Source organism: Hyaena hyaena, unplaced genomic scaffold, assembly GCF_003009895.1.
Source record: "Hyaena hyaena isolate Hyena2069 unplaced genomic scaffold, ASM300989v1 scaffold_345, whole genome shotgun sequence".
In the NCBI taxonomy this organism is placed as follows: Eukaryota; Metazoa; Chordata; class Mammalia; order Carnivora; family Hyaenidae; genus Hyaena; species Hyaena hyaena.
The window spans coordinates 556,952-575,977 of NW_024080976.1; the positions used below are offsets into that span (position 1 = coordinate 556,952).

The 19,026-nt window shown below is 53.3% G+C and overlaps 3 protein-coding genes across 4 annotated transcripts; 1 reads left to right on the forward strand and 2 right to left on the reverse strand.

The window, feature by feature from the left end:
* Positions 1 to 2,554: 2,554 nt before the first annotated feature.
* NFKBID (NFKB inhibitor delta) lies at positions 2,555 to 11,677 on the reverse strand. Its single transcript, XM_039249625.1, has 13 exons — positions 11,672 to 11,677; positions 10,504 to 10,603; positions 8,969 to 9,069; positions 8,712 to 8,772; positions 8,059 to 8,276; positions 7,634 to 7,824; positions 7,446 to 7,551; positions 7,201 to 7,347; positions 7,035 to 7,086; positions 6,803 to 6,951; positions 4,352 to 4,468; positions 3,847 to 4,011; positions 2,555 to 3,216 (listed from the first exon to the last, which is right to left on the reverse strand). Exons 1-13 carry the CDS (start codon positions 11,675 to 11,677, stop codon positions 3,163 to 3,165), a joined length of 1,467 nt encoding a protein of 488 aa, XP_039105556.1. The 3' UTR covers positions 2,555 to 3,162.
* A 214-nt stretch (positions 11,678 to 11,891) lies between these two features.
* Positions 11,892 to 13,444, forward strand: HCST (hematopoietic cell signal transducer). Its single transcript, XM_039249676.1, has 4 exons — positions 11,892 to 12,034; positions 12,428 to 12,451; positions 12,931 to 13,062; positions 13,291 to 13,444. Exons 1-4 carry the CDS (start codon positions 11,992 to 11,994, stop codon positions 13,329 to 13,331), a joined length of 240 nt encoding a protein of 79 aa, XP_039105607.1. The 5' UTR covers positions 11,892 to 11,991; the 3' UTR covers positions 13,332 to 13,444.
* Positions 13,445 to 14,168: 724 nt separating this feature from the next.
* On the reverse strand, positions 14,169 to 16,893 carry LOC120243469 (transmembrane immune signaling adaptor TYROBP). 2 transcript variants are annotated; one of them, XM_039249607.1, is made up of 5 exons: positions 16,742 to 16,893; positions 16,331 to 16,357; positions 16,038 to 16,172; positions 15,822 to 15,865; positions 14,169 to 14,399 (listed from the first exon to the last, which is right to left on the reverse strand). In XM_039249607.1, the coding sequence occupies exons 1-5, from the start codon at positions 16,800 to 16,802 to the stop codon at positions 14,334 to 14,336; spliced, it is 333 nt and encodes a 110-aa protein (XP_039105538.1). In that variant the 5' UTR covers positions 16,803 to 16,893; the 3' UTR covers positions 14,169 to 14,333. The 2 variants fall into 2 exon arrangements, with proteins under 2 accessions (XP_039105538.1, XP_039105536.1); XM_039249605.1 differs by having other exon boundaries at positions 15,822 to 15,868.
* Between the last annotated feature and the right edge of the window lie 2,133 nt (positions 16,894 to 19,026).

Consider the following 19,026-nt stretch of genomic DNA (forward strand, 5'->3'; position numbering starts at 1 on the left):
GACATACACAGAATCTGAAGCAGGCTCCAGGCTCTGAGCTAGCTGTCAGCACAGAGCCCGACGCAGGGCTCGAACCCACGAACCGTGAGATCATGACCTGAGCCAAAGCTGGACACTTAACCGACTGAGACACCCAGGCACCCTTAGATTTTTTTAAAAATGTTTATTTTTGAGGGGCACCTAGGTGGCTCAGTCGGTTAAGTGTCCGACTTTGTCTCAAGTCATGATCTCACAGTTCATAAGTTCTAGCCCTGCATTGGGCTCTGTGCTTGGAGCCTGGAGCCTACTTCGGATTCTGTGTCTCCCTCTCTCTCTGCCCCTCGCCTGCTCATGCTCTGTCTCTCTCTCTCTCCCCACCAAAATGAATAAAAACATTAAAAATATTAATGTTTATTTTTGAGAGAGAGAGAGAGAGGAAGAACGAGTTGGGGAGGAGCAGAGAGTGGGGGGACAGTAGAGCAGAGAGGCAATGCGGATCTCAAACTCACGAACTTTGAGATCATGGCCTGAACTGAAGTTGGACACTTAACCAACTGAGCCCTGGGATATACGTCTTATATGTCAATAGAATCTAAGATACTATCAATGATAAGAAATACCTTTAGGTACTACAAAGGAAAAAAACAAGGAATTTTTTTTTATTTAAAGTTTTCTTTTTTTTAAAGTTTATTTTTGAGAGAGAGTGTGGGGGAGGCGCAGGGAAAGAGGGAGAGAGAATCTCAAGCAGGCTCCACACCGTCACCATGGAGCCCGATGTGGCGTTAGAACTCACCAACCATGGGGGGCGCCTGGGTGGCTTAGTCTGTTGAGCATCCGACTTTCGCTTAGGTCATGATCTCGCAGTTCATGGATTCGAGCCCCGCGTCGGGCTCTGTGCTGACTGCCGGCTCAGAGCCTGGAGCCTGTTTCAGAGTCTGTGTCTCCCTCTCTCTCTGACCCTCCCCTGCTCACGCTGTCTCTCTCTCTCTCCTAGAAATAAATAAAAATATTAAAAAAAAAAAAAAGAACTCACCAACCATGGGATCATCACCTGAGCTGAAACCAAGTCAGACATTTAACTGACGGAGCCACCCAGGCACCCCAAAATACAGAAGTTAAAGGAAGTCTCTCTGTGACTGTAAGATTAATTCCAGTTAAGTTGTTAGAATCTATGAAATAACTTTCCCATGAAGTCTTCATGGGTCAGTTGCCCGCATGTGCATACACAGAAGAGCAACATATGCTGGTACAGGGAGGTGATGTGGGAGACTAACACAGCTGGCTCCTGAAACTCCGCCCCCCAGTATTCAGGCCCTTGTGTAGTGCGCCCTCCCCAGATCCTGGGCTTGGCCACATGAATGACTTTGACCTATGTGATGTCAGCAAGCATGATGCGGGCTTGTTCTCTTGGAACCACCACGTGAAGACATCCACTCACCTCCCTGGAGAGACCACGTGGAGAAAGAGATGCGTGGCCCACGCCCAGTGGTTCCAGCCATCTCAACCGAGCTATCAGACACGTGAGTGTGCCCAGCCTAATCAGGCCTCTAGCTGACTGCAGCCACATGAGGGACCAAAGCAGGATAGGACTATCCAGTTAGAGCCCAGTCCAGATTGCAGAATCCTGAGCAAACAGTGATGGTGGTTTTAAGCCTCAAGTTTTGGGGTAGAGACACTAGCAGATGCCCTGAAGTGTGCTTGGTTTGTTGTCCTTGAGAGGCTCTGAGCAGCGGGGGCCTATGATGGGTCAGAGGGCTTTCAGTGGGGGAGGGGCTGTTTGATAAGACTGGGATGAAGTCCAGAGCAGAGGCTATTGGGGCAGTTAGGAGAAGGGGGCATTATGGAGGTCTTCCATCTTAGTTTGGATTTCTCCAGAAACAGGATTTGAGGACAACTTAGCGGTAGGGGAGGGGGGATATGACACAGAAAAGGGAAAGCAGTCAAGAAAGAGTATGTTACCAAGCCAGAACCAGTGTGGGAACTGGAGCTTAATTCTTTTGGGGAGCTCTGAGAGCTTGTGTAGAACACACATTTCCACATTATCCTCATAGACAGGTGAGGGATCTGGAGTATGTATGTATGTATGTATGTATGTATGTATGTATGTATTTTAAAGAGAGAAAATGGGAGAGAGAGGCAGAGAGAGAGAACCTTAAGCAGGCTCCACACTCAGGGCGGAGCCTGACATGGGGCTCCATCCCACAACCCTGGCATCGTGACCTGTACCAAAATCAAAAGTCGCACACTCAACAACAGACTGAGCCACCCAGGTGCCCCAGGACCTGGAGTATTTATATACCATCTCCTGAAAGGATGGCTGTTAGATGGGAAGTGGCATAACCTCACCAGCATTAAGGTTGCCATACTCACAAGGGCAGAGCAGGCTCCAGTGATCTGACACTGCTCACGGGCAGTCAGACCACCAGATGTTGATATGGTGAGGGCGACAGGGTATGGACTTAGCACCCACAGTGCCTGCCACACACTCCACACACACCTTCATCCAAATACGCCTCCCCAGCCAAGCACCACAGCCACTCTCTTGCACCAATGCCCCAGAGATGAAGACAATGACAACGGAGTCCAAACCGAGTTTAATAAGTAGTTCCACATGGGGGAGGAATTCAATGGAAATGGGGAGATCTGGGCAGGAGGCCAGTTGAATTCTAAATTAGAAAGCATGTGACAGGGGGTTCAAATCTAGGAGAGTCCTTCCTCTCTCAGAGGTAAGGACCTGAACAGTGTGGATCCTGAGAAGGCTTGAGGGGTCATCTTAGGAGCTCTACTGGATGGCACTGGGAGCTATTGGGGGGGTACTCCAAGTACTGTGTAGGGAAATCACATCTGGGGTTCTAGATGCAAAGGGCTGAATAGGGGAGGGGGCCCCAAAAGATCCCAATGGGGAAAGGGTTTGGGGTCCAGGGTGTTTCACAGAAACAATCAAGGGGCCTCGATTTCACAGAAATCATCAAGAGGGCTCCTTGTAGGTGGGAGAGGGGTATTACACCACCCCCAAATATTGGGGATTCTTTACCCTCCAGCAGCCATTTTGGGGTTTTAATGTAAGACCCCAATGGCAGGACATTCCACATACATTATCATGGATTTGCAACATTAGCATACGCTGGCTGTCCCACAGGACGGTGGGGACTGGAAAATCAGTCCAGGTTCTGGGTTTGAGTCCTAAGAGGACAGGCCTGGGGGTGCCACACGGCTCCTTTTCAACAGCTGCCGGAGCTGCAGACAAGACAAGGCAGAGGAAGAGAAGTTAGGGAGGCTGGTAGGAGGGGTGGGGACGCAAACACTGTGAAGTTGGGGGTTAAAGTGGAGAAGCAGGGTAGGATCAGCTCGGTTTGCAGGTCAGGGGTTCAGAGTCAAGATTTAGGGTTAGGGATGAAGGTTCACACACTGAGAAAAGGATCAGGAGCCAGAACTGGGATGGAAGGAAAGTGGGGAGTTCCCACCTTGGGGTTACCATTGAGGACTGGGAGTCAAAGGGTAGAGGCAAGGGGTCAGAGGTCACATTTAGGGGTCAGAAGTCTCACTTTGAGGTCAGGGCTGGGGCAGGGGGTTGGGGCAAGGTGACTTGGGAATCAAAGGTCACACCTTGAGGTCACAATTTAGGGTTAGGAGTAGAGGCCATACTCTGAGGTTAAGGTTGAAGTAGAGGTTAGAAGGAGTCACCAATACCAGGTATGAAATCAAATGCTGGGGTCAGGGACCACATTTTCAAGTCAGGGTTGGATAGGGATCAAAGTCACCTTCTGAGATTAAAAGTCACCCTCTAAAGTCAAGAATGAGTAGGGCCTGGGGTTTGCCCTGTTAAGTCAGAGGCCTCTCTACAGTCAGGGCAGGCTCCGTGCTCACCCCCTCGGGGCCCGGCCCAGGCCGCAGCAGGTGGACAGGCTGCTCATTCTCCAGGTTTCGCAGTGTTGGATCTGCCCCAGCTGCCAGCAGGCGCCGCACGATGGCCTCCTGGGGTGGCCCAGGGGGCAGGGCAGCCGCCATGTGGAGGGCTGTGTTCCCATGGGCCTGGGGACAGCGAGGGGAGGACTGATAAGGATCCAGACTCCGCTGGCCTGGGCCCTCAACAGGTACCCTTCATATTCTGCATCCCGCTACACCCAAGTCCCACACTCCTGCTTCACATCCACATGGCCCCACTGACATCCCAGAATCCTCTCCACAATCACATTCCACACACTCCTCTATGTCTTCTACGTTTCCCCAATTACATCCACATCCTATACAGTCCCCACCCGTGTTCCATACATTGTCCCCTCCCCAGCCACAGCCCACAGGACTCCCAGCATCCCACCGCCCCTCTCTGTCATATTGCACACAATCTGCACACGCCAGCCTAGGCCCCCACCTTCATGTTGACAAAGGCCCGCAAGTCTCCCCGTGGCAGCTCCAGCAGCAGCTGAACCAGGGTGGGATTGGCAGCCTGCACGGCCAGATGCAGAACTGTCTTGTTGCTCTTGATCTCCTGGAGAGAAGGGAACAGCAGAGGTCAGGCGAGTCCTCATACCTGGGGTCCCTCCCATGGAACCCAAGAGCCTTTAGACACCTTGTCTCTCCTTTGCAAGCACCCAGGGATGCCTTGTACAGTTATAGGTGTCGTGTACTATACAAGAGTACCATGTTTAAGAGGGTGCCTTTCACATCATACACATCACAGAACTATACGTTTATTATGACAGTTTTCCAGCCCAAAAGTGACTTTGGGCTAGCAGCTGCCTTGGCCACCCCACATTCTACTTGGCACAGTACAATGTACCCACATATCACACGGACAGTCTTTATGTATAAGGATGGGACTTGAGCAGCATTAATCAGGGGCCTAAGCAAGCCTATATCCACTTCTATACTGAGTTGTTCTCAGCAAATAAATACACTTTCCAGGGTGAAACCTTATTATGTGCTCTTAAAGAGTTTTTTAATGATAACGAACATTAAAAATATTATGTGTTTAGGGGCGCCTGGGTGGCTTAGTCAGTTGAGCGTCCGACTTTCGCTTAGGTCATGATCTCGCGGTTCGTGGGTTCGAGCCCCGCGTCGGGCTCTGTGCTGACTGCCAGCTCAGAGCCTGGAGCCTGTTTCAGAGTCTGTCACTCCCTCTCTCTCTGACCCTCCCCTGCTCACGCTGTCTCTCTCTCTCTCTCTCCCAGAAATAAATAAAAAATTAAAAAAAAATTTTTTTAAATATTACGTGTTTAAGAATGTCTGGGTGGCTCAGTTGGTTAAGTGTCCAACTCTTAACTCTCCTCAGGTCATGATCTCACAGTTCATGGGATCAAGTCCCATGTCAGGCTCTGCGCTGACAGTGAGGAGCCTGTTCGGGATTCATTCTCTCTCTCTCTCTTTCTCTCTCTCTCTCTCTCTGCCCCTCCCCTGCTCATGTGTGCACGTGTGCACACACACACACTCTCTCTCTCAAATAAATAAACCTTAAAAATTAAATATATATGGCTCACCAAATAAATTAGGAAAAGAAAACAAGGAGATGGAGAGAGAATCTCTAAATTCAGAATGACCCTAAAAGTCTTACAATGGCAATATGTGGGCTTTATTTGGATCCTAGTTTTTGTAATGAAAAGAATAAATATCACTTTAAAGCCAATCAGAAATTTGAACACAGCCAGAATATTTGGTATTTTGAGATTAAGTTTTTAAGGTAGAATAATCATATTCAGGTTAAAAGACTTTAAAGACACAAATATTTATGAATAAAAATACACTCGGGTTTGGGGTGCCTGAGTGGCTCAGTCGATTAAGTGTCCGACTTCGGCTCAGGTCATGATCTCACCGTTCATGGGTTCGAGCCCCGCATCAGGCTCTGTGCTGACAACCAGCTCAGAGCCTGGAGCCTCTTTTGGATTCTGTGTCTCCCTCTCCCTCTGACCCTCCCCTGCTCACACTCTCTCTCTCTCAGAAATAAATAAAACATTAAAAAAAATTTTTTTAATGCTCAGGTTTGCTTTAAAATAACATAGGAGCACCTGGGTGGCTCAGTCGGTTAGGCATCTGACTCTTAATTTCAGCTCAGTCATGATCTCACAATTCATGGGATTGAACCCCACGGCGGGCTCTGTGCTGACACTGCGGAGCCTACTTGAGATTCTCTCTCTCTCTTTCTCTCTATCTCTCTCTGTCCCTCTCTTACTCTCTCTCTCCCAAAATAAAAAAACAAACACTAAAAAAATTTTTTTAAATAAAATAATATAGGAAAGTGAAGGAATGGATGGGGCAGGATTGACTACTAGTTGCTGATTAATGATGTTGGGTACGGGGAGTTCACGAGACCATTTTCTGTATTTTATCTGGGTTCAAAATTCTTTAACTAAAAAAACAAAACTAAATAATAGGCAGGTGTTTAATTTTCTCAGCCAGCCTGTGAAGTAGCTACTATCAGAGGAAAGAAGATAATATATTCATGAAGAGGTGGATTCTGGCATCAGACCACCTGGGTTCTAATCCCCTCTCCAATACTCACAAGCTGTGAGATTTTAACTCTGTGCCTCAGTTTTTCTTATTAGTGAAATAGAAAAAGTAATAAATACCACACATGCCAAAGGATGTTTGTGGATTCAATTAGTTAATCCATGAAACGCAGTACTAGATGAATAGTAAGTGCTTGATAAATATAAGCTAAGATCGGTAATGTCATTCTTTGGGGCACAGAAAAATGAATATGCTCAAGTTCACACAGCTGGGAAGAGACAAAGCCGGCATTTGTCTGAAGCCCATGGACATCCAGGTGACCCGTTCCACATCATCCAGGTGACCCACCCTCCCAGGGGCGGCCCATCGCCCAGCTCACCTGGCTGGTGTGATCAGCACCCATGTGCAGCAACATCTGGACACAAGCCAGTCTGTCTCGGGCCTGGGTACTCAGCACCCGGGAACATAGGTCAGGTGGGTGCATAGCAACATTGAGCGCCAGGATGGCCGTGTGGAGAGGGGTGAGGCCTGCGGAATGGAGACAGTGAGGGCTCTGCATCCGGAGCACCCACCCCACCTGCCACACCTGCCCTGCTCACCACTCAACTTACCCTCAAAGTCTCTGGCTTCTAGGTCAACCTGAACCCCCGAGTTAATCACAGCCTGAGGAGGAGAAGGCAGAGTGCTGGATTAGGGTCTCCCCCCACTCCTAGCCCCAGAAGCCACGATTTGAGCAACCAGTCCATCCCATTCACCCCGCTGGTCCGCCGGCCATACCGAGAGGACTCCTGGGAGCCCATAGGTAGCGGCCACATGCAAGACAGAACGTCCCTGATGATCAGTGGCATTGGGCTCTGCTCCCAGGTTCAGTAGATCCTCCACAATCAGGGGCTGGTTGGCGGCGGCAGCCACCAGGAGAGGGGTCTGCAAGGGATAAGAAGGTCAGGCTGGGGCCCCAGTCTGAAATCCAGCCCCCAGACCTTCCGCCTTCAAATCCAGGAGTCCAGGCCCTTGGCCCTCACCTTGCCCTTGTGCTCACGAATGTCCAGATGTCTGTACACTTGGAGCATCTCAGCTGCAGCATAGGCTGCCCAGCGCAAGCCCCGAGCCGCAAACAGGTGCAGGAGCCTGAGGACAGGTAGTGGGGCACCAGTGAGCGCAGCACCCCAGCTAAACCAGGAGCAGGCAGACTGCGATCCCCTATACTCACGTGTCTCCCTCCTCATCCTGGGCCAGCAGCCGTTGTGGCCCCAAAGCCAGCATGTGAGCACGGGCTGTGTCCAGAGATGGTCCGGTGGTCACAGGAGGCATCTGTGGGGGTCCTGCAGGGAGTCCAGAACCTCTCCAGGATCCTGCCTGTGGCAGGGGAGGTTCTACATAAAGCCGGGCATCCAGGGGGTCCTGAAGGGTGCACGCGGTGGGAAGAGCCAATCAGCTGAGAATTCTCTCTTCCTAACATGTATACGTACACACACAGAGTGCCAGGTACAGTGGCTGGGTGTCCCTTCTGTACCAAGTGACCTTGGACCTCTGGGCCTCAGTGCTGCCCATCTGAAGAACTGATCTTAATCCAGCATGAGGACAACTGGGAATTTTAGGGGCCTTTCGGCATCCTGTTCCCACTCTGTATCTCACCTCCATCCCCACAGAAAATGGACACTGCCGCCCCGGGTCGGAGGGTGGGTAGAAGTCGGTAGTCGGGAAACCTTCAGCAGCAGAAGCAGGGTAAGTGTAGGGGCTGTCTGTGTAGGCAGCATGCGTGTTGGGGTCCCAGTCTGGAAAGCCCGTGGTGGGGGCCAGGCCGCCAAGTCCAGAACCCACAGTCTCCTGGTGTACTGGGAAGCGAGAGTGGCCTGTGTGTGAGAGGAGCAGGGGCAGGCCTGGTTACCAGAGTCGGGGAAGTCACCGTCGCAGCTGGAGGGCCTGGGATCTCTCAGGGTGCTGGGGGCTAGTCCGTGTGGGACACCAAAGGGCTGGGACCCTGACTCCAGGACACCGAGGGGCTGGAAGCTTGGACTTCTGAAACCTGGCCTCCTGGGACACTGTGGGGTTGAGGGCCTAGACTCCTGGAGCGACCAAAGGCTGGAGCCTGGGCCCCTGGAACACGGAAGGACTATGTACATAGATTACAGGGCTCCAAAGAGTCTGGGAGATCAAACTGTTACCGGGTCCCAGCAAGAGAAGGTCTGACTCCGACATTCCCAAAAGTCCAAAGATTTGGAATGTCTGAGTCCCTGAAGAAAGCTGGGGCTACGAGCTGAGGGAAGCAGATGATTTTCCAGACTTACCTGCCTCACTCTCAGTCACAGATGGAGCCAGGGACTGGGCCAGGGGAGGTGGAAACTGTCCCTGTAAAGGCAGAAACAAAAAGGAACAAGGGGGAATTTATCTGACAGGTCCCTCAGCGTCCATTCCCCCACCCATAGCGCATCGAAGACAGGTGCCGACTCTCATCTGTTCTGAGGGCTCCTCAAGCCATCAAGTCCTTGCCCAATGGGACAGAGCCTCATAATAGTTCTAATTCGCAGGGCTCCATGGGTCTTACCGGTACCCCACCAGCATCAGGCTGCTGCTGACGGCGCCTCTGTTCTTCCAGGAGCTTCTTCACGGTTTGCGATGGGCAGTGGCTGCGTTCACCCCGGCTCACTACGGGGGGGGGGGGGGGGGGGGGGGGGGGGGAGGGCGGGAGGGAAATAATCAGGGGTCTTTAAGTCACCCAACCTTGCGGGGGAGTGGTTTTGGGTTCCCTGCCTCGCCCTCCTGCGCGGAAAAACTGGCACACTGACGTTGCCTGAGTACTCCAAAGCCAATCTTAGCTTTTCAGGTGCAGCATCCGCCTCCGCCGTTTCCTTCCCTTTGCTTCGCACTTTCCCCTCTGACCCAACTTTCCACCAGCGTCGTGGAAACTGAGGAAGGGGGAGGAGGGCGCTCCTCTGCAGCACCTCCCCCCAACTTCCGTGAAAAATCCCAGCCCCCTGATCTCCCATTCCCTAGGCCTGGGGGTGGGGGTCGCTGGGGAACACTCCCTGAGACTCACATCCAGGTTCCCAACATCTCTGCCCTAGAAGCTGACCTGACACATTTTCCTCTGGAAACCAGGCGTCCGAGTCCCCAGCCCCTCTCTCCAAGGAACCACGAGTCAATAGCCCCCTAGTTCATGGGGGTTGCAGAAGTCCAGACCCCATTCCCCCTTGAGACCTAACAGTCCAGGCCGCATTCTGCGGCAGTCCGAGAGCCTAGGGCCCCTTTCCCCAGGACCCAGGAGTCCGGGATCTCAGCCTCTTCCTCCCTAGCACCTGGGAGTCTCAGTTTGCAGACGCCTGTTCCACACCACCCCGGAAGTCCGGAAGTCCGGGCCCTTAACCCTCACTCTGCAGAGCCCGGTTCCGGCGGAGGAAGGGTTAAGCGGGGGAGGGCAGACTCGGAAACAGCCCAGCCGCGACGCGCTGACGTCACGGCGCTCACGCAAGGGAATCTTCCATCCACCCCTTCCACGCCTGGCCGCGCGCAGCAGGTGTCCCGCTGAGAGGTGGGGCGCGCGGCCAAGCGTGGAGCGCGTGGAATCCCCGCACGAGGGGAATTCCCGAGCAGCCCAGGGACCCGAGGCGGGTGTAGACTCGGGAATTCCCGGCGCGGGGGACCCCTGCGGCCAGGCGCCGGATCTTACCCCTACGGACCCGGACCCAGACCGGACCCGTCCCGTGGCTCATTTTTAAACAACCACGTCCTCCCCTCCCCCTCCAGGACTCAATCTAGCCCCTTTCTAGACTCCTTGCCAGCCCCGTCCTCCCACAGGATCCAGGGGGTGGGACCCCCAGCCCTTTCACACCCGGGACCCAGGATTCCATTCGAATCTCCAATCCCCTACGGCCCAGGACCCCGGAGTCCAGAATCCCAGCCGCTCCTCCATCACCACCCAGAAGCCCGGGCTTCCTGTCCCCTCTAAACACCAAGTACCCTCACTCGCAGCACCCAGACTTGATGCTCCAGCTCCGTCCCTGGGGTCCTCAAAAGCCAGACTCCCAGCCCCTCGCTCTCTCAAGGGGCCGAGCGTGTCTCACCTCCCCATGCCCCCATTACCTCGGGGATTCCGTGGCGCGGATTGCGGGCCCCCAGGGCCGCGGCCTCGGCGCTGCGCCAGCCTCGCTCTTTCCCGCGGAGCCGCCGCCGGGTCCCCGATCTAGGGTCGGTGCCCCGCGAGTTTTTAAACTGGGGTTGTAGCACCGCCCGGTTATGGGCAGGGCCCCGCCCACAGGCCTGGGAGTCCCCGTGTCTCGCTCTAGCAAGCCCAGTCTCTGAATGGGCGGGGCTGACACTGAGAGCCAGACTCCTGAGTGTCCCAGGGAAGAGGGAGCTGGGGGCCCCATCTTAGGTCTGAAGGAGAAGTGGCCTGGGACAGCGGACTCCTGAAGGAGGAGAGCACCGAGGGCCTAGACTTCTGAGTCTCGATCCAAGGGGGTGATGGAGGCTCGATTTCCGGGCCCTGGACTGAGAGTGGACAGTATTATTTAGAGTCCTGGGGGAAGAGGGGACTGGGTTCCGCACTTGCTGGTCCCGAGGGAAGGAAGATTTGTTGGCAAGAGTGGTATATAGGTGGACTCACATTTCTCCCTTTTCCCCACATCTCCTTTTTCAGAGGGCAGTTCTCATTTATTCATTCATCATTAAAAATAATATATTACTGCAAGAGACGTACTTTGCTGGGCGCTGTGGTATAGCTGTGAACTAAGCAGCCAGGAATTCCCAGGCCTCAAGCCAACTGACATTCCAGGGGAGGCTCATTCTCAGTTCCCCTCTCAGTGATCGTGTTAATCATTTCTCCCAGGCTTTCAAGACTTCTGCTCTCCTGGTTCTCCTCACTCACATGCTGTTGCTTCTCGGTTTCCCTGGCTGTTTCTGCCTCTTCCCCCATTCTTGGGGGCCGGGGGCACTCCTCTGTCTGTACTCACTTCCTTGGTGACCTCATTCAGTCTCGTGGTTTAAATGCCATCCATAAGCCATCAACCTGAAAATTTACATTTCCAGACCAGATCTATCCCCTGAATTCCATAGGTGCAACTGTGGTCATTCAGTTCCACAAGGAGATCTGTCAGGCATTTCCAGCTCAGTCACCCCAGACCTTGACACTTTCCCCCTAAACCTGCTTCCTCTCATTCGCCATCTCTGTCAACGGATGCCCCAACTTTTCAGTTGCTTAGTCCAGAAGCTTTGGCCATCCTGAATACCTCTGTCTCGTACACACCCATACCGACATGCTCAACTAATTTCGTTGGTTCTACCTCCAGAATCTTTCTAGAATCTCTCCAGTGCCCACAACCTGGTCCATCTGTCCTCTCCAGTGCTCCCACCTGAACAAACATAGCGGCTTCCCTGGTCTCTGACCCTACCCCCAAAGGCAGTCACAGAGACTCACCACTTCTCCCCCTCCCACACACGCACACAGGAAGCAGGTGGCCTTGTCACCAGCAGGGTGATATCCGCTATTGCTGCTTCTCTACTCCCCCACTGTTCCTCAGGACTTCTCTGGACCAAAGCCTTTGGCCAGAGTCCTTCTAGCCCCTGCCCACCATGGCCCCTTCAAGTGACATCCTGATCCTGCTTTTGCTCCCAGGTGAAGCCAATGGTTATGGGGGGTGGCAGGCAGAGCATTTATGAAAAGGGTGGCTTGGGTGGCATCTGAAGGGAGGAGTGCTAAGAGCAGATCCTCCCAGTATCCCTTCCTTCCTCGAGATCCTTTCGGCTTCAGAGGCTGGTTCTCCGGGAAGAGAAACGGAGTCTGGAGTCGCTGCTTGTTAATCACCCCATCTCACTGCTGGGTCTGTCTTTACTTCTATTTCTGATCCCCTGTCTTTCTATGTGCCTCTGGGAGCTCCCCTTCCCATCTGGCCTCTTTCTCATCTGCTCCCTCCCCAATGGAGGTTACTTCTCAGGACACCACCTTTCCCTGTACCCTGTTTTGGGAACCCCCTCTCCCTGCTGACCCACCTTCCCTCTCTTTTCACAGTGGCTGCAGCTCTGACGACCCCAGGTGAGAAATCAGCGCCCCTTCCCCTTTGCCATGGCCCTTCGGGGACTGCTTCCATCCCTAGAGTGTGGCCTGAGGGTCCTGGAATGCCCCCAGTAGCCCTCTGGGTCGCCACCCCGCCTCTCACCCCCAAATCAGAGCCCCCAGGGGATCTGCAGCCCTCTCTGGGTTCCCAACTCACTGCCCTCATCACCAGATTGAAGCCTCAGGGACTCAGCTACCCCCCAGCCTTCTTTGAGAGTACTCACTATGTCCGAAGCACCACCCATGTCTCTCTGTGCTGGGACACCCCCACCTCTCTCCAGTCCTCCACCCCCCCTCTCATCCCCCAAGTCAACCCCAAGGAATCTCAGACACCACCGCCCCCCCCCCACCTCCACCGAGCCCAGCAGGGACTTCCTCTGCCCCATATGCCCAAAGTGCTGTCCTGAGGGTCAGGAACCCCCCTCAGCCGCCTTCTTGTCTTGGCCGCCACCCACCAGGTTCCTGTTCCGGATGTGGGCCCCCCTCCCTGCCAATGCTGGCGGGCCTCATGGCCGCCGATGCGGTCGTGTCGCTGCTAATCATCGCAGTGGTGTTTGTGTGTGCTTGCCTACGCCACAGGTCCACCCAAGGTGAGGGTGGAGACAGGATGGGGCCTGGAGGGGGAGATGTCCCTGGGGAGGGGGGTCTCCAAGGAGGGGTCCCCCAGGGAAGCCCTGGAGGAGATGCTGGGGAAACCCTGGGGGCGGTGCCTAGGGGAACTCCTGAGGAATCCCCTGAGACAGGAGGTCCCCAGGAAGGTGGAGATGTGGGTGGCTGGTAGGTGGACAGGCCTCATGCTTTCTCTCCCCCACCCCCAGAGGATGACAAAATCTACATCAACATGCCTGGCAGGGGCTGACCCCCTGGTAAGGGACACCTTTGACTTCTGACCCTCTCATCTTGCATTGTGTGTGGCGGCACAGGAAACCCACTCCCCACTTGGCTTGGAATAAAGCAATTGAAATGCTTCTAGTTCTGGGGTTTTGTTTTGTTTTGTTTTGTTTTGTTTTGTTTTGTTTTGTTTTGTTTTTTAAGATGTGTTGGGAGCACCTGGGTGGCTCAATCGGTTAAGTGTCTGACTCTTGACTTTGGCTCAGGTCATGACCTCACGGTTGGTGAGATGGAGCCCTGGGTCTGCAGCGACAGCTCAGAGCCTGCTTGGGATTCTCCGTCTCCCTCCCTGACTGCCCTTCCCCCCTGCTCTCTCTCTCTCTCTCTCTCTCTCTCTCAAAAATAAATAAATAAACATTTGAAAAGAAAGATTGTAGGGGCGCCTGGGTGTGGGTGGCTCAGTCAGTTAAGTGACTTTGGTTGAGGTTCGTGGGTTCTAGCCCCGCATCCGGCTCTGGGCTGACAGCTCGGAGCCTGGAGCCTGCTTCAGATTCTGTGTCTCCCCTTCTCTCTGCCCCTCCCCTTCTTGCTCTCTCTCTCTCAAAAATAAATAAACATTTAAAAATGTTTTTAAAAGATTTTTAAAAAAATTTTTATGTCATCTCTATACCCAATGTGGGGCTTGAACTTACAACTCTGAGATCAAGAGTTGAATGCTCTTCCAACTGAGCCATCCAGGTGCCCTAAGATACCTCTAGTTCTAACTCTTCCTCAAAGAACCCCAGGGTCCTCAGAGCTTCCCTCCCTCCCAGGAACCCCACATATCCCTGCTCCTTCAGCTCAGAGATCTAGAATAATTCCATAGTGGTTTTGTGTGCCAGGTTTATTTGGGAGCAGTGGTGGAGAAAGTCTGACATCTCAGGGAGAGCACTGTGGATCTTGATCTTGGTCGCAGTAGGAATAAGGTGCTGGGTAGGCATCAGGAATGACTGGATCCAGGCATCAGGTTGTTGACTGCTGTGGTGTGAGCTTATTTGTAATATGGCCTCTGTGTGTTGAGGTCACTGTAGACATCTGACCTCTGACCTTGGAGCTCCTAATGGGAGGGACAGTGTGGGAACCATTAGTGGAAGAGGCACACTGAATAAACCTGAAACAAAATCCAGCCTTCTCTCCGGGACCTGGAAGGCTCCTAGTAGCTTTATGAAACTTGCCACCATGGAAGACATCTGAATTTTAACCAAGTGCATTCAGTCTTTCCCTTTCTCCTCTGCCTCACCATTATGCCCCAGCCTCAGGGCCTTTGCACATGCTGTTCTCACCGCTTCAAACACAGGTTTGCTAGATATTCCCATGGATGGTTTCTTCTCCACCTGCAAGTCTCAGCTCATGTCACTTCCTCAGAGAAGCACTTCTTGATATCCTCACCTAATTTCTCCCCTCCACACCCACAACCCAGTCACTGCCACACTGGCTTTAAATCCCTCATGATACTTCCCCTAATGATACTATCTGTTAATTTGCTTCAAGTCCATCTCTCCCACTAGGATGTAAACTTTTGCTGTGTAGGTGCTCAACAAATTCTACCAAAGGATGAATAAATTAGAATAATGCTCTGCCCTAAAACTTCACTGCCCCCAGTAACTGAAAATCTCCCTCATTCTTCTAGACCTCATGGAGCCAAACTTGAGATTCTTACACTTTACAAAAAGACTTTTTAATCCACAAATGAGGCAAAGCAAAGCTGGCTGCAGCTATGTAAGAGATTTCTTTGAACAAGGCTCACGACTGAGGGGGAGGTTTATGGTTCCAGGGGACAGACTTCATTCACACTGAATCCCTGAAATCATATGCAAATGACTGGTCTGGCTGAGCACCTAGATGGGAAGGGGTGGGTTCGGCTGGCTTCCATTAGATTCTCACAGGAGCCCATGACCCCCTAAAGGGTTGAGAAGGGCCTTGACAGAGAGGCAAGAGAAGGAGAGGTACCTCTGTCTGCATGATGATTCTTAAGAAGGGTTTCAAGGGTACTTGTGGTGCCCCTAGATTATATGCACAATTTTGTAACTTTGTGTGTGGATTTTTCTAAGGAGTCTCTGGCTTTCATCAGCTTCTCAAAGCGACACAGAATCCCTCCCTCCAAAAAGTTCTAAAACTCCTCTCTTCAGAGTTACTGAATTAGAGCTGAATTATATCCTCTGCCTTTCTAAGAGCCTCTCCCAGAAATCATTCTGTCCTGAACAAGTCAGTGCCTGCCCGAAGGCTAAGGCCAGCATTTACCCTTGCAAAGGTAAAGCCATCCCTGTGTTTTCTCACAGATTTTAAGCTATAACTAGGGTCACGATTGATCACTAAGAGCAGTTGTGAACAGATGCCCCTTTAGTCTTTGAGGGTTTGAAATGTTGCTGAGAAAGTGGCTTTAGGGTCTAGGTCCTAAAGGGCCGGCGGGGGGGGGAGGTGTTTAGAACACACATGCACAGGGTAGGAGTGAGATGTGAGGAGAAGCTGGTTTTCTCACCTGATAAGGTGACTCTGTCTCACTGATGCGCTGCTTCCTGGTCACTGCTGGGGGGTGGGGGGTAGTGCAGGATGCAGAGACAGTTAAGGTGGTGAATCGGGGCCATCTTGTCCCTCCATCAATGTCCCTTTGGATGGCTGTGACTTGGGAGCTTACCCCTCCCTGCCAGGCAAGTCTTCAGAGGGTCCCAGGCTCTCCCCTCCCAGCCCCACTCACCCTCCACAGTCCCTCGCCCCCGAGGGAACAGCCGGCCCAGGGAGTACACAGCCAGGGCGATGAGGAGAGTCAGTACCAGGTCCCCCAGCACGATCCCCGCCAGCACACCTGGACTCACCACGGAGCAATTGCATTCTGAGAACGTGGCACAGGGGTTGGGGGGGGGCGCGGTCAGTGGGAGTTGGGAATTGGGAGGAGGCATCAGCAGAGGTAGGTTCAGAGAGACTGGGGAACAGACGGAGATGGAGAGGTCTTTGGGAGGCAGGGAGGGGAATTGCAGGGCCTAGGCCTACCGTTCTGGGCTTGGGCAGGGGTGAAACCTGAGGACAGAAAAAGAAGGTAGACTGAGGCCTGAGGCTGTGACTGGAGGGTGGGCGCAGAAGCTGGGGAGGGTGGGTCCTGATGGCTGGGAGACAAGAGTGGAGAATGATGTCTGGTGGGACCTGTGGGTCAGAGTCAAGGCCACTAGACTGTGTTACGTTTACCCTGAATTGTCCTGATGCAACATCGTTAGAGTCCCCCTCCCCCGCTTCTGCCAGATTCTGGGGGCTCAGGCTCTGGGAGAGACCCATAAGCTTTGGGGGGCCGGGGATCTGCTTCCCCCCAACCTCCCTTTTGGTTCTCTTTCTATCCTGCTCCCTGCTCTGCCCCAAGCTGAGCCCGGGGACTCAGGAGGCAGTTACAGAAGCCCCCACCCAACTCACCACCCACAGTCAGAAGGAGAGGCAGGAGCAGAAGCCTGTTGGAAGGTCCAAGGACGCCCATGACGCAGGTGACGCTGCTGGACACCAGGGTACAAGGGCCGATGGCATATGGTGTAGCGTCCAACCAAGTGAAGGAGGAAGTCTGAGGCGGTTAGTGGCAAGAGGGAGGAGGGGACAAGACAGGAGGAGGGACAGAGACAGACAAGGCCAGAAAGAGTCAGGCCAAGCCGCCCCAGGGGCCATGCTGTAGCCCCTAACTTCCGGATTGGATGGTAAAAGGAAATGTGCCAACCCACCCCCAGTCAGGGGTCAGTCATGTAATACAAGAGTCAGTGGCTGTGACTGAAGTCAGCATTCCCTCTTCCTGGCTGGGCAATCTTGACCAAGTCATTCAACCTCTCTGGTTCTCAGTTTCCTTCTCTGTAAAGTGAGGAGTAAAATAGTACCTATTTTGTAGGCGCTTATGGGGATGGAATGAATTAATATTTCTAGAACAGGGTCTGACACTTGTCAGCTTTTTATAAGCACCAGCTATAATTATTTGATAATCAGAACCTTGGGATGTTTATAGGACATGAAAAGAGAGCCATCAGGATATGAGCTGCAGGCACTCTGTCCTAAGAGTTAACTCATTTAACCCCCACGGCACCCTTCTGAGGTAGATGCTCTTATCCTCATTTTACAAAAAAGGAAAAGACACTTCCCCAAGATGGCACAACAAATAAAGGTGATCATGAAATACAGGACCCAAGGACAGATATTTGACCCTTAGAGAGAAAGAAAAAAAAGAACCAAGATGAAAGATAAGGAAGGGAAAGGGAAGGTGAGGCAGAGAGAGAGAGACAGACGGACAGAGATGGACAATGACACCGATACACACTGCACAGACACAGGATTAAGGGTTTGGGTGAGATAAGTGGGGGACAACATGGTGACCACAGGGCCGGGCTGGGCTGCAGCACCAAATGAGGAAGTAGCTGGAAGGGAGGACAGAGGGAGGGCACCCAGGAGGAGATGGGGAGCCTGAGCTGGGGCAGGCTAGGAGGAACCTGAGGTTAAGGCACTGGGGGATGGACCGGCGGCAGGAAGCCCCCCTCCCCCATCCAGGCGTCACACCCCACAGCTCCCTGGGCCTGGGCTTAGGAGAGAAAAGGGGAACCTGGATGCCGGTCATGGGACAGACTCTGAGCGGCCCTTTGTGGTGGGGAGATTTGGAAGCCAGAGGAGGGTCGGGGCGCCCAGTCTGAGGGAGCCTGCTAACAGCCTCCATCACCCGGGCCTGGCCACGTCTCCTCACAAAACAGCCAACACCCTCACCACTACCACCACCTGGTCCAGAGTGAGCTTGAAGAGAGCAGGCAGGCCCGGGAGGCCCTACCAACAGCACACCAGGCCCAACTGTGGCTGAAGCAGAGTGAGCCACGGTCTCGTCAGCGCCCACAGGAAGCCCTGAGTCCGGAGGGTCTACATCTGATTCAGGGGTTTGTGGGCTCCCTCTGGCTAGGCAGGGGAGCACACGGAAGGGGGCGGGGACCCAAGCAGGGGCCAGGCTCCCGCTATGGTCCAGTTTGTTGAGAGGATTTTGTGAGGTCTACCAGAAGAATGTATGCGTCACTATCCTCATCATTACTGTTATCGTTATCAGTACTTCAAGCCTCCAATTCTGGGCTCATCTTGCTAAAAGTCCTCCCTCAAGCCCTCAGACTCAGCCCTGCAATCTGGTCTTCCCGACTCCAGCCAGGCCTGAGCCGTCCCTGGAATTGAGTCTGATAGCACACTCATGCACCATCCAATCAAGCCGCTGTGGCCATAGAGCTGGGGCTGGGTCCCAGAGCCCCCCTTTCCACTGCTGGAAGTCCGAAGTATCCCAAGGGAACAGACTGGGTTAGTGGCAGATATTTGTGAGACGTGGGGTGGATGCTCTTTACCAACCAGAAGTGAAGTATTTCAGTATTTTAGCATCTGGTATGATTGTACCGGGACAGATCGCAGGATGTAGGCCTGGGCTGTTCAGCCTGGACTCTCCACGGGTGGGTGAACCATTGAGTGAAAGAGGGCTGTGATGGAGGGCACCCAGCTGACTGGGAGCCACCCCTCACAAGGTGCCAGACTCCAGGAGGCGGGGCTGTTTCACCCTTGAGATGTGTAAAGTGTCTCAATGTCTCCTGGCAGCAGCCCAAGTGTTGGGCAAGGCCCAGACTGACTTTGCCAGAAAGCAGGCAATGCATCTAGCCCGCCACAAGCTTGCCTCTGTGTAAGATACAACCCCTCCTCCGTCTCCCTGC

Bases quoted from the DNA above. Each gene is read 5' to 3' on its own strand.
- NFKBID (XM_039249625.1), bottom strand. The intron at 8,277-8,711 runs GTAAGTCTGGAA...TCTCACACACAG, and splicing joins TGTGACTGAGAGTGAGGCAG to GCCACTCTCGCTTCCCAGTA. The intron at 6,952-7,034 runs GTAAGTTGAGTG...TCCATTCCGCAG, and splicing joins AGAAGCCAGAGACTTTGAGG to GCCTCACCCCTCTCCACACG.
- HCST (XM_039249676.1), top strand. From the start codon at position 11,992: ATGGCCCCTTCAAGTGACATCCTGATCCTGCTTTTGCTCCCAG. The intron at 12,035-12,427 runs GTGAAGCCAATG...CTCTTTTCACAG, and splicing joins GATCCTGCTTTTGCTCCCAG to TGGCTGCAGCTCTGACGACC. The intron at 12,452-12,930 runs GTGAGAAATCAG...GCCACCCACCAG, and splicing joins TGCAGCTCTGACGACCCCAG to GTTCCTGTTCCGGATGTGGG.
- LOC120243469 (XM_039249605.1), bottom strand. From the start codon at position 16,802: ATGGGCGTCCTTGGACCTTCCAACAGGCTTCTGCTCCTGCCTCTCCTT. The intron at 16,358-16,741 runs GTGAGTTGGGTG...TTCTGTCCTCAG, and splicing joins TCTCCTTCTGACTGTGGGTG to GTTTCACCCCTGCCCAAGCC. The intron at 16,173-16,330 runs GTAGGCCTAGGC...CCACGTTCTCAG, and splicing joins CCCTGCCCAAGCCCAGAACG to AATGCAATTGCTCCGTGGTG.